Source organism: Carlito syrichta, unplaced genomic scaffold (genome assembly GCF_000164805.1).
Source record: "Carlito syrichta isolate Samal-C Ts95f unplaced genomic scaffold, Tarsius_syrichta-2.0.1 Scaffold287357, whole genome shotgun sequence".
In the NCBI taxonomy this organism is placed as follows: Eukaryota; Metazoa; Chordata; class Mammalia; order Primates; family Tarsiidae; genus Carlito; species Carlito syrichta.
The window spans coordinates 203,835-218,415 of record NW_007231453.1 but is presented as its reverse complement, the minus strand read 5'-3'; the positions used below and the strand labels follow the sequence as shown (position 1 = coordinate 218,415).

The following is a 14,581-nucleotide window of genomic DNA, read 5'->3' as shown; positions in this document are numbered from 1 at the left end:
CATAGAAAGGTACTATCAATAGTTGTTTACAACTATTTACCTACTAAACCAATACTTATGGCTCTGTAAATACTTAATGGGTGGCATGGAATTGTTTACTATGTTCAGGCCATGTCTTGAATACCCACTGTATACCTGACATTGAGCAGGGCTTTGGAAATGCAAAATATGACTTGCACTGAGACTTTGACTAGTGAAAGGCATCCCCAGATGACAGAGTTAGGTACAGTAGGAGCCATGTGACAAAATTTGAGTTTGGTGTGGCTGGTGTAAAAAGGTGAGGGAAGATGGAGAGGGGACCACAGATTGAATCACTGAGGGCCCCTTTTTATTTTATCAATAATAAAATCTTTAAAGAAAGTAGTATTGGTAGCAATAACAGAGAAATAAGGGCTTCAAGAATGGAAACATAGGCTTTTTTAAATATTTTAAGAAAAATAATAATATAGATATAATATTCGGGATCCTGCCTTAAAGAAAGCATTTTAGGCATGTAAATGTCCCATATATTTAAAGGCTCCTATAAAAGATGTAAACAAACCATGTCATATACACATGGGGAAAAAGAGGTACTTTGTAAGTAGAAACTAACTGAAGGAGAAAGAAAAATTTGTTTTAGATGTGAAAATCCATGTTGTTGGAAAAAGTGAGTGTTCCAAGTTTCCTATAAACAAGAACAAGGTGTTCTACCTAAAAATATATGAAAAGCACATTGAATATCTGCTTTGAATATTTGACTTGGAGGTAAATGTCATTAGTTGGGTCTACTTCTTTGACAGGAATATGTCTTAAAAGTCTAACAGTCTCTACTTACTCCCTGGGGAGGTAAAGGAATATCCTAACATTAAGGGTTATGAGACCCTGTTGTTCTTTACTAGCGGATTCTAGGAATTTTTTTGCAGATTTTAAATAGCAAACTGTTTTGAGATGGATTCAAGCCTTCTAGAACAAGCAGATCAGTTAGGTAGTTGCTTTTAATACAATTATTTGAGAGTTCAATAAGGACTACTATGATTTTTCTGGGACCCTTATCGATTCTGAGATTATGTGAATGATTACCCCAGAATTTAATAAATACATATATAGAATTTGCTAGGGCTATGATTTGTTTTAGTGTGAAAATATGTGTTTTTTTCTGTTATGCCTTTCTTTCTTTTTTTTATTGTGAAGTTGTGGGGTACAGTTTAGGGTTAGGTATACAATTGCGTTTCATTCAGACACCCTGTTGATATGGGGTGTTTCCCCATTCCCAGACAGATATTTGCTACTGTTAATCCCATCTCCCTCCCCCCACCACAGTTTCCCAGTACAGTCAGTCATTTTCGTATAGTATTGCATTGGATGTTTAAGGTCCATTATATGAGTGAGAACATGTGATACTCGGATCTTTGTTTCTGTGAGAGGTCACTCAGTATTATAGACTCTAGTTCCATCCAGGTTGCTGCGAAGTTCATGATTTTGTTCTTTTTTATGGCTGCGTAGTATTCCATCGTGTATATGTACCACATTTTTTTTAATCCAGTTCTCTTTTGACGGGCAGCATGGTTGTTTCCAGGTTCTTGCTATTGTGAACAATGCTGCGATAAACATGTGTGTGCAGGTATCTTTTTTATAGAGTGCCTTTCTTTATAGAAACTGTAATATCCCAAATATATAGACAACATATCTGTAGTCTTCTTTATAATTCTGACTCATAATAATTCTATCATGTTTTAATCTTAGTAGAATATCTGGAAGCCTAATGCAAAGATATAGTTGCAGTTTTAAAAACAAATCTGTGATATCTTTGGGTTCATACCAAAGTAAATTTGAGGACTTGATTCTTTACATAATTATTTGTCTCAGTCTTCCTTTAAATAGCAAACTCCAAAAGTTCATTTTAAAATATTATCCACTTTATAGAAATCTATTCTGAATACAAATAGGGGAACACCCACAGAGTTTGTTGTATTTAATTGTTGACTCTAACCAATAGGCTTCTATGTTTTTTTCTTTAAAGATGGACCCTGTATTATCAACATCAGTTCCAGTGTACTCGTTGAGACTGGATAAAGAATATGAAGTGCGTGTAAGAACCAGACAACGAAACTCTGAAAAATATGGTGAATTCAGTGAGGTGCTCTATGTAACACTTCCTCAAATGAGCCCATTTGCATGTGAAGAAGGTAAAATATATATGTAAATATAAATGGCAGCTAACATGATTTTTGTCAATATAAAAGTGGAGACATCCCCACACTGTTAGCATGTTGTCTAATTCAAAATATATTACCATCAGGTATCAGGATGAGAAACCTCAAGCTTACCATCTTGCAAAAGCAGGAGGATTTAGTTTTCAAATCATTTAATTCAGAAAAAGTCCTAGGGTAAGTGGAAGTTTAGAGACAGGAATACAGCGGTTATCTCTGGATAGTGGAATTTCAGGTGATCCTTTTGTCCATCTATTTCTACAATTCTAAAATTTTCTGCAATGAGTTTGTTTTGAGTTTATAATCAGAAAAGTATATTTCTAGTGACTAGGGAAGAAAGTCTGTATCTATATAGATAGATGTGGCATCTAAGAAAAAGCCTAATACTCAGCATAGGTAGTCAATGAATGGCAGGTGCTTACCGGTTTTAGAAAGCCAAGGTGTGGCTCTTACCAAGAGGAAGCCTAAGAAGCTGTGTATTAGTCATGCTCAAATGAGATGTGGAACATTGGAAGACCCTACGTAGGAGAACCACAAATATGATTGAATTTTATAAAAATGAGACCTATGAATTCAGAGTAAAAGAATTAAAACTTTTAGATACAGAAATAAAGCAGACTGATTAATAATGAGCAGTAAGTATATAGTATCACTCTCAAATGGAAATTGGCTATAGTCCATCTTCATTGCAAACAAAGTTTATAGGGTCATGTGAGGAATTAAAGTTTGTTAACGAATTACCTCAGACTACAGAGAAATTATATTTATATTTCTGCATTTACTCCACAAGCAGAATCTCGTGATACTACATAGCACGGAAATGAAAATTTCCATGGTACCATTTGCCTAAACTCTAGTTAACTGACTTCTTGTTTCCAAACTATTTGATATAATACAATTCTGGCTTAAAAAAGTACAATTGACACATGCCCTTTAAGCTTAGTGTGGTGGCATTTAATTCACTTAATATGTATTTTTTAAATTTGACTTTTTCTTCAATGTTAAAAAAAGAAGAAAAACTCAAGCTTTATGTTATTTCCCAAAATATGTCACTGATATAAAATTATAGATACCACAAGATACAAATGCTATTCGGTCCCCTACCAATTCTTTAAAATGCTTATAATATCTTTCTGAAGAATTTTAATAACGTGTTAAATAAGAAAAAAACTATGATTTCATAGAGGCCTACTTTTTAAAAAGCAGCATTTAGGTAAATTCCACCTGTCTTACTTATTAAAAAGTGATTAGCCTCTGCCACCATGGTAAGATACTGAAAGCCAACTGCAGGGTATCTGGAAGGCACTTATTCTTTTGGAATAAAATAGAAGTTTTACCAGATTCCATAAATCTGATACAAAGTATGCCAAAACCTGAAGATAGGAGCCTCAGTAGTGGTCTTTCTGTCAAAGGAGATATACATAGATATAATATTATTAATTTAATATGTTAATATATATTTGAATATGTAAAATATATGCTTCACACGCCCAAGAAATTTTTGTTATAATTCATGAATAAAACTCTGCCCCTATGTTTTTGAGAGATCCTCAATCTGGAGGCTAAGAAATAGCATCACACTTAAAAAAAGATATAAAGGAAAGGAACCAAGTGGGCATTATCTAGGTAGTGTGTTAACCAGCAATACATTTTTTTCCTAAAGCTGAATAAAACCTTTATTATATTTTCTGGACACATAAGATGCTTAAAGCTGTTTTTGTTTTTTTTAAAAAAATATTAATTGTATTTGAACTGTATGCAATTTCTTTATTTTGACTTTTTTATATAAAAGGATTGGAAAAGCGGACAGAAACGTTCTTAGAAAAGGAAAAACTCATTGCATTCTGTTTCAGTGGTTATCAAGTGAAATCACTGACTTCACTAGAATACAAATTAGGAAATATTTTTATATACAAAGGAAAATGAATTTTGTTTCAACTATTCATAATTTTGTGAATGAAATATTATTGTGTGTTTCAGATTTCCGGTTTCCATGGTTCTTAATTATCATCTTTGTAATATTTGGACTAACGGTGATGCTATTTGTATTCATATTTTCTAAACAGCAAAGGTACGTGTGAAATAGTCTTCCTTAATGAAGGAAGTTGTTTAGATTGCTATGTGTATTACCATTTGTCATTTGATATTTTCTTTTGAAAATTATAAGTGGAGGCCAGGCATGGTGGCTTATGCCTGTAATCCCACTACTTGGGGAGGCCAAAGTAAGAGAATTGATTGAGCCAAAGAGTTTGAGACCAGCCTGGGCAACAGAGTGAGACACCATCTCTGCAAACAAAAAATAAATAAAAATAAAAATAACAAAAATTATGAGTGGAAAATTTAATTAACCCAGTAAATTTTTTTATCTCTAATTATACATTTGCTATTTATATAAGACTTAAGTTATTGTGTTCATCATAGAAAATGCACAGGTTTAGAAATTCTATATGGGAAGTTGTATAGGACATTAAGAGGCGTAAGTTAATGACTGTGCACACCTTGTGATATACACCTCTTTATCAAAGAGGTACTTCTTCCCCTAAAGACCCTAGCAAGTTGACCCATTCATTGCAGGACCCCAGAGTATCACTGTGCCTTTGACTGAATGTGACACAATCTTTATGTACAGGAAAATTTAAGTGGCAAACTAAAGCCACCTAGATAATTTAATCTAATAAAACCATTTGATGGTGATTTCAAATAAGTTATGGTTTTATTTAAATTATTTGAGTAATTAGGATTTTTTATTTCACCTGCATTTGTAAACACAGCTAAAATTATTTTTAAGTTTGAAGAGATTCTATGCTGTCTCATCTTGGATTCAAAGGATTTACGTTTCCAGTTATTATTTTGCCAATGCTGTTTGACCTTATTTGAGTCTCTTAACCTCTCTAAGCATCTATATTCTTGTGGGTAACATGAGAATGTGGGTTATATGAACTTTAAATTTACCTTGAGGTGTGAGATGCTATTATTCTTTTTTTTCTTCTAAAAGAAATTCAATACACACCACAGAAAATCTTTTACACAAAATATAGGAAAAAATGACTAACAGTCTAGGTTGCCTAGGACTCTCCTGGTTTTAGCATGGGAAGTCCTATGTCCCAGGAAATCTGTTTCATGCAACCAAGACAATTGGTCACAGTCACCTTACCGAATTTAAAACAAGTTCTCCAATTGAAGCCAAAAGTCTACAAATCAAAATTAAATATATATGAATATATTATAAAATATTTTAATTTGTTTTTTGAGAGCATTTGTATACTTCAAAAATAGAATTTTATTAAAAAGAATTCTTGGAATGCTAGAATTCCAGAGTGTTAAGCATATTAAAAGTCTCCAACTGAGTGCAGAAAGGATTATTTTCAATAGAGACTTGCGTCCAATTTTATAATGTAAACTAATGGTAAAGCAAAATTCATTCTGAAGAATTTCATTTTGCATCTAATTCCCTGGCAACATTTCTATTTTACAATGACAACTGTTATAAATCAGAACAACACAGTTTTCAATTGCTTGGGGAACATAAATTTTAAAAGTGTATTTTTAGTTTTAAGGAATTTTTGTATTTAAGTAGTGCCAACAACAAAAGAGCTGAATTATTCTGTTGATTAAATGGAGTTCACTGATCTGTACATTTGGTGAAATAACTTATACATAACTTCAGTGACAAGCTCACTATGAACATAAAGTAATTTGCTCTGAACATTCACTGTCAATTTCCAGTCATTGTGAAGTCCAAGTCATTTTATTATATTGTTTGATTATATTAGCTAACAATATTTGAGAGAAAAATCATTCTCTCAACAAATAGGATTGTCTAAAAGAGTGGGCTTTTTTTTAAGGAATAATGAAGTTCTTAACTATAATATTTGGTTAAAATCACCAAATTATAAAATTGATTTGAAATCTTTATTGTACTCTCAAATATTCTGTGCTAGACTGAGTTTTTGTTAAAAAGAATTAACTTTTTCCTTCTCTTTGCCCTTATAAACCTTATCATTGTCTAAATTTACACGTTCTACTAAAAGTAAGAAATAGTGGAAAGTAATTGTCAGCAGGCAAGGAGAGAACACGTAGCCTACCATTGAAACGATATGCAAAGAATTAGGTCTTTCCTAGATAGCTAGGACTGTGAAGGGCTTCAGGTGCTACATGTTTTTGAGGTTTTGTGAGACCACAATTTATTATCCAAGACACTTCATCCCATCTTAATCCAGATAATGAAGAGTCAACTTTAGCAAAATGTATAATGTAACTTATATTTGAACATAAAGCCACAAATACAGTTACATGCCAGGTTCTCTTTATATTGGTTTCCAACCTACAACCCACCCAGCCTTCCAGCTATTACTCATTGAGGAATAAGTAACTGAATAAGCGTAAAACAAAAGTTGCAAACTAAAAACCAAATTCAGACTACTGGTCCATGTTTTGTTATCTTATTTTGTTTAGTTTTTATTGTAGAGCAAATATTTTGCTACAAAGTATTTTATAAAATAGAGAATTATCACACAAAAATCCATATTTCTAGATTATCTTTTAAAACTGAAAGATCTAGTGAAACTAGACTGATATTCTAGCATGGCAGCATGTCCTGAAGCAGAGAAGCAGCTGTCTCATTTGGGAAGGGCATACGCTCTCCAGTTTGTCACCATCCTCATTCCTCCTGATGACTTTGTAGCTGGCCTCCTTCATGCATTTGCATGGCCTGCTTGGGTTCTTTAGGTGTAAAGTCTGTCACTGTAACATAAGGTCTACAGCTCCTGGAAAATCACTAACATATGCCTACACGCATCATCCTCGTTGAAAAAGAAAGGTACACATCACAACATCAAATATTAGCCTTTTGGGAACCTTTGCCTATCATGCTGTTGTGTTATTTGGTTCTTCATCTCTAAATGTGTATTTCAAATTCTCAAAAATGTAAAAAGCTATAACATAACCCTAATTATAGGAAGTAAAGAGCCTGGACTTTAATTCTCTAAATCTTTGCACAGATAACGTCATCTGCCTCCTTGGTAGTTGTGAGGATCAAAATGAAATGGTTAGTGCAGGCGTCAACAAACTTGTTTCATAAACAGTCAGATGATAATTTTTGAGCTATATAGTCTCTGTTATAACTACTCAACTCTGCCACTGTGGCATGAAAGCAGCCAAAGCCAATATAAAGAAGTAAAGATCTTTGTGTTCTTATAAAACTTTATTTATGAAAACAAGTGCACAGGCCCACAGGTCATTAGTGCAAAGTACATCTCACAATGTCTTATTTATCAGAAGCATTAAAAAATGATGCTTATTTTAATAATCTGTATTATTGACTTCTAGATCTGCTGTTCAGTAACAGTTTGTTTTAACACTTTCCCTCCTGAGTAAAGCATAGTAGAGTCTACTCAAAGCAATTTATAAAATGGAATTTAGCTTATTCCTTGGATTAAAATGGCAGGCAGGAATGTTCACATAATGTATTCTTCAATGAATAGACCAGACTATCTATTCACACTAAGTGAAATAGCACCTGATATCCAAAAATCAGGTTACCATCTCTGTCCAATAGTGTGATCTTTGAACACTTAGAAGTTTTTTTTAGCAATGAAATGAATATTCTCATTAGTTGGAATGAATAATCTCTGAACTTTTTTTCCAAAGCTAAAAATGTTTATTTTAAAACACAAACTCCAGTTGCACTATTAACAAAATAGATAAATGATTTGTTCAGACTTATTCAAGAAACACTTATTGAACAACTTCCATGTGCCAAAAATTGTACTATGTATGTACTGGGCATACAACAAGGCAAAAGACAGGCAGGGTAGACATTGACATGAATTGTGACAAAGAAAATAATTTAAGTATTAGGAAAAGAACATGCAAATGCATCATAAAATTGTATATATGAATCTATGCTGATTAGTTAGATATAATTCTAATTTAGTCTGTTCCATCTGAAATGAACCCTGAAGTAACATCCTGGTTAATGAGATCATCTTAGATAATTTTATGATTAGAATGAATGATATAGTGCTAACTTATCTTAGTTCACCTTTTTTTAAGGGTGCAAATAATCTTGGATCCATAAGGACTGACTCTTTCTTTCTCTTCTCTACAAATTATTGATGAGTTATGCATTAAAATTGCCTTCCTTGTAGCTGATGTGGAAATCAGCTTCAGATGGAATTAAATTTCTTACTCTCAAATACTAAAGTTGACTGTCAATAAATAGCATTAAGAGATTATCAGAAAATCAAATTTAATTTAAATAGACTTTAGATGAGGGCTTTTTTGTTGTTCTTTTCCTTTCTTCTACAATTTTTCTTTTTCATTTACTGTTTAATATCTCCTTTCTCTTCTCCATATTCCAATCATGTAAAATACCAGAGTATTTGGAAAAGTAATAATATTGCCAATGTTTTATTTCTTTTTTCTTTTTTTTTTTTTTTTGAGTCAGCGTTTCACTCTCGAGTAGCTGGGACTACAGGAGTATGCTGTCATTTCTGGCTAATTTTTTATTTTTTTTATAAAGACAAGCTCTTGCGATGTTGTGTAGGCTGATATTGAACTCCTGGGCTCAAGCAATCCTCCTGCCTTAGCTTCCCAAAGTGCAGGGATTACAGGCATGAGACACTGTGCCCAGCCCTTATTTCTACCTTTTGAAATAAGAAAATATGTGACTTTTAAGTTATGTCAAACTAGAATTCTATTTGTTTTCAAGGATTAAGATGCTGATTCTGCCTCCAGTTCCAGTTCCAAAGATTAAAGGAATTGATCCAGATCTCCTCAAGGTAATTAATAAATGTCTAAATTATAGACAACACTAACTGATACCTGATAAATACTGTAATATGTTGAGAGTTTTAGTAAGCTATATGTATAATGTTTGATTTTTTTTGTACCTCATCTTTTAGAGAACTTTAAAAATTACATCTCTCTCTCTCTCTCTCTCTCTCTCTCTTTTTTTTGAGTTGGAGTTTTACTCTGTCACCCAGGCTGGAGTGCAGTGGCATGCTCACAGCCACCCCAGCATCAATCTGCTGGGCTCAGGAGATCCTTCTGCCTCAGCCTTCCAAGTAGCCAGAACTACAGGCACATACTACCACGTCTAGCTAATTTTTTGATTGATTGTAGAGATGAGGTCTAGCCACATTGTCTAGGCTGTTCTCGAACCCTCAGGCTCAGGCAATCAATCCCCTCACTTCAGTCTCCCAAAGTGCTGGGATTACAGTCTTGAGCTACCACGCCTGGCCAAAAATTATATCTCTTAAAGTGAGAAAAATATCACATTATATTTAAAAGTTCTCCACTTGTTTTTTGTTATATGTTTAGTTACAACTGTTCTTACTGTAATCATAATTAATCTCTGAACATTATTTGCTAAGCTATTTCATCATTATAAGGTTCTTTTCATACATCTTCATTTTCTTTCTGATTCCTAGGAAGGAAAATTAGAGGAGGTTAACACAATCTTAGCCATTCATGATGACTATAAACCTGAATTCTACAATGATGACTCTTGGGTTGAATTTATTGAGCTAGATATTGATGACCCTGATGAAAAGACTGAAGGATCAGACACAGACAGACTTCTAAGCAATGATCATCAGAAATCACTTAATATCCTTGGGGCAAAGGATGACGACTCTGGACGTACCAGCTGTTATGAACCTGACATTCTGGAGGCTGATTTCAATGCCAGTGATGTGTGTGATGGTACCTCAGAGATTGCTCAGCCACAAAGGTTAAAAGGGGAAGCAGATCTCTTGTGCCTTGACCAGAAGAATCAAAATAACTCACCTTATCCTGATGCTTCCCCTGCTACTCAACAGCCCAGTGTTGTCCTAGCAGAGGAAAACAAACCACGGCCACTTTTTATTGGTGGAACTGAGTCAACTCATCAAGCTGCCCATACTCAGCTAAGCAACCTGAGTTCACTGGCAAATATCGACTTTTATGCCCAGGTGAGCGACATTACACCAGCAGGGAGTGTGGTCCTTTCCCCGGGTCAAAAGAGCAAGGCAGGGATATCCCAGTGCGACATGCATCCAGAAGTGGTCTCACTCTGCCAAGCAAACTTCATCATGGACAATGCCTATTTCTGCGAAGCAGATGCCAAAAAGTGCATTCCTGTGACCCCTCACATCGAGGTCAAATCACAGGTAGTGCCAAGCTTTAACCAGGAGGACATTTATATCACCACAGAAAGCCTTACCACTACTGCTGGGAAGTCTGGGACAGCAGAATGTGCTCCGGGTTCTGAGATGCCTGTCCCAGACTATACCACCATACATATAGTACAGTCTCCACAGGGCCTCATACTCAATGCGACTGCCTTGCCCTTGCCTGACAAAGAGTTTCTCTCATCATGTGGCTATGTGAGCACAGACCAACTGAACAAAATTATGCCATAGCCTTTGATTTCTCAAGAGCTATGTATTTAATGGCAAAGAATCGGTTAGGGCATGAATGCTTAAACCAAAACAATGTTTAAACCTTTGGAGGGGGTGGGTAGATGGGATGTGGATTCTAAATGCCTTTTCTGAAATGTTGAAACATGATATTAAAAAGAAAAAATGAGAAGAATGATTAATCAGATAGATATTCCTGTTGTGCATTGTAAATATTTTAAAGAATTGTCTCAAAGACTTTTAGTGGCAGTGATTGTCTTGTTATTGTGGGTGTTAATTTTGTGATACTAAGCATTGAATGACTGTGTTTTTAATGTATAGTAAATCATGCTTTTTGAAAAAGAAAAAAAAAAATCAGGTGGCTTTTACAGTTCAGGAAAATTGAGTGCAAATCATAGCACAGGCTAATTATTTTCTTTTTTAAATAATTGGGGACTAAGACCACAGGTAAGAAAGCAAAAATAGTTTGGATATGTAAAACATTTATTTTGACATAAAATTGATAAAGATATTTTTAATAATTTAGTCTTCAAGCATGACTATTTTATATTACACTACACACTGTGTACTGTAGTTTGTGACAACCCACCTAAGGAATGTAGCAACTACAGTTTAAAGCTGGTTTAATGCTTTTCAATGCACCTAAAGAAAAATAAATAAGCAAGTTAGTTTTTTACAAAGCCCTTTTATACCTCCACAAACTTCTTAAACAATCCTAAAATGACTGTAGTCATCTGCATTATTGAAACATACTTATTTTATCTGAATTTTTAAGCAGATTTGTTAATTTAGAAAACTTTCAAATGTTTGCACAGATCAACTTACCATGAACCAGAAAAAAAAGTAAAAACAAGAAAAAAAAAGACCAACAAAGACAAAACTTTTCTTTACCAAATTTTTAGCTCATGCAAGAGAACTACATGCTAAAAGAAGTAGAAACTAACTGGCTCATGTTGACCAGGATGCTTAGATGCTGCATTGCACGTGGAGTGAGTTTTTCAGTGAACGCAGATTATAAGAGACAAGTTCTATAACCTCTGCAGTGGAACTTCTTCAAACTCAACTTGATTTGGTTTCTTAGTTACCTAAGAAGGGAATAAGGTACAAGAAGCATTGTGTAGGTTGAAGCAGGTCAAATGAAGTTAACCCGGTAATGGAACAAAGAGTTCAAGAAATAGGTTTTTGTTTCACAGCCTTTAACCAGACACATACGAAGAGGAACCCCCCCGCCAAAAAAACAGAATTATTTTTGGAGAGCAAGCCCCATGTTGTACAGGCTTTCCCCTTGTTACATAAGCATTCTAGGAACTCATTAGCATCAGTGTACTAGCTAGTGTTATTGTGAGGGGCTGCTTTTGGCTTCAGTGAATTTTGGGGGGGGATTCTTTTAACATGTTTGCCCAAGTGCACCTGACCGCATTGTGCTGAGTGTTCAAAGATTTTGACCCAAAACGGCATGACTACAGTACCCCACCCTCTCTATTCACCTGATCTCACTCAGTGATGTTTTTTTGTTTCCTTGGATGAAAAAGTCCTCAAAGAGAAATATTTTGCCAGTGTTGAAGAGGTGAAACAAAAATGTCAGAAACACTAAAAGGCACCAAAAACTGTTTTGAGCAATGGAAAAAGCATCTTGGTAGGTGTAGTACATCAGAGAGTACTTTGAAGGTGACTGAAGTTGAAACATGAATGAATGTACAAACATGAATGAATATACAATTTTTAATAAATGAATCCTGTTTTGGGGGGGTTCCCCCCTGGTATACTCATTTTTCATGGTAACAAGGGACAAAGTTTTTAATCCCCATAATTAACTCAAAATTACTTAAACCAAAGTAATTACTTCTCACCAAACCTTCTATAGAATTTATTTAAAATAGTAAAAGAAGTTTTGTTATTTTTTTGTTTCCTCTCTGAGTGAATTGGCCTCAATGCAGGTAGTCAGAAGAAAAAGAAGAGGCTGAGTAATTTTTAAGTTATTTCCCAATCCCTTAATATCCTAAACATCATTCTTAGGAGCATTGGAATAGCACACCAAAAGGTTTATTTAAAAGAGAAGAATCTCTTCTCATTTTGGGGGGAATCGTAAAATTTTGACGTTAGCTTTAACTTAAACAGTATTTGCCATTTAGCTCAGACTTTTTTAGGAAGCAAGCTTAATGGTTGATAATTTTAAATTCCCTCTTTCTTGCAGGAAGGACAATGAAAGGCTAGAATGGGTGTTTAAAGCTCAACATGTTACTTTATAATAGATGTTTAATAGATTTCTGCTACCTTGCTGCTATGGTTTTCTCCAAGAGCTACATAATTTAGTTTCATATTAAATATCATCAGTGTAGAACCTAAAGTTACTTAAAGTTGTGTGTTTGGAAGAACTATCTTACAATTTCACAATAGGCTGACAACATTTCTATAGCCAAAAATAGCTAAATACCTCAATCGGTCTCAGAATGTCATTTTGGTACTTTGCTGGCCACAGAAGCCATTATTCACTAGTATGACTAGTTGTGTCCTGCGGTTTATATTTAACTTTCCTTATGTCTGTGGATTTATTTCCTTCAAATTTTAATAAATTTATTTTCTTGGACTCCTGATGGTGTGTTTTTAATCATCAAACACGAACATGAAAAGCATCCTAAACCAGACTGTAAGGGGAGCTTACCACAATTGGTTTTAACACATCGGCAATGGATATGGAGATTTTTATTATGTGCTAGAATATGGAAAGGCAGATGTGACAGGCCTTTCCTTTCTGAGGAGACAAGAGTCCAGCTCAGAAATATCCTGCTGGCTTGTCTGATTGTGCCGTCTCTGTAGGCTAAGACTTTCCATGGGCAGAGTTCATAAAGCCATGTATTAGATGTGTCATAGAAGTTGAAAGTCATGGATGTAGGATGGGAGAGAGTGGTGCATAAGCATTGTCTTTAAGTTCCATTTCTAGCTTGATCATGTTGCCTGGAGGAAGAAAATGCAGCTCTTCCCCACCATTCACCCATATTGCCCAAGTCAGTTTGTCAGATGAGCTGCTTGTCATTATGGAAAGCAGATGATAGGTCAGGTATGGCTGAGAGGCTGATTAAGTGAGTTATGTGGGAACTTGAGAGAGCATCAATGCCATGAAGCATAGATTCCTACTACAGCAGGCAGTCTCCAGGTGGGGTAGCTACTGAACCACAGGCTCTTGTACAGGCACTGTGTCCTGAGATATGGAATCTGGTGATGATATTCATAAACCCACTGAACAATTATTAAGGACTTCAAGTAAGTGCAAAGTGCTACATCTTTTTGTAATACTCAAGAGTTACACTCAGTACAGAAAAAAAGTTTCATCACCTGTTGCTTTCTGCCTTTTGAACAACCATTACTTGAAAGAACCATGGGGTGAAACCTCAGGGATTCCTTATGTAGAAATATCATTTGGAAAATTATGTCCTTTTTTTTCACTAGAATATTGGAACATATACTGCTTTAACATTTACATAATAAAAAACAGATGGTTATCATTATTACTATGAGATATTTATTTCTCACATGGACTATATGAGACTAAACCTTATAATATTACAAGCTTATCATTCATATAGGGTGCTTCAAGGTACAAGGAGTAAAGGGAAAGGAAGACCTGCCTACTTCCATGGATTAAAAGAGCACAGTCATTTCTATTTCAGATGATTAATCCTGTGTTGAAGATGGCTACACATTTATTTCTTAATTTAAACTTCTCAGTGGTTCTAAAACATACACTGAAATCTATTCAAGTGTTATATTTATATATTTATGTATTTTTGCACCAAACATGTCTTTTTCTGTGCTTTGTTTAAGGTAGGATATAGTGAGCAGAAAAACTGGAAGTTACTGGGTCAAAACTCTTGAGTTTGGAATTCAAGATCCCACAAAAATTGTCCCAGTCCCCTTTGCTACTTTGAAATTTAAGAGCTGGGTATACAAAGTCAGCCACTTCATGGTATTTATATCTGCTGTTGCTTCTGC

General features: G+C 34.6%; 1 protein-coding gene across 1 annotated transcript in view; it reads left to right on the top strand.

Moving 5' to 3' along the window:
• GHR (growth hormone receptor) overlaps positions 1–11,020 on the top strand; it is a 33,239-nt gene extending 22,219 nt beyond the window's left edge. The window contains exons 5-8 of the mRNA XM_021709815.1: positions 2,000–2,165; positions 4,170–4,260; positions 8,902–8,971; positions 9,623–11,020. Coding sequence (XP_021565490.1) covers positions 2,000–2,165; positions 4,170–4,260; positions 8,902–8,971; positions 9,623–10,594 — 1,299 coding nt within the window. The 3' untranslated portion in view covers positions 10,595–11,020. The remainder of the gene's footprint in view (positions 1–1,999; positions 2,166–4,169; positions 4,261–8,901; positions 8,972–9,622) is intronic.
• The last annotated feature ends 3,561 nt before the right edge of the window (positions 11,021–14,581 follow it).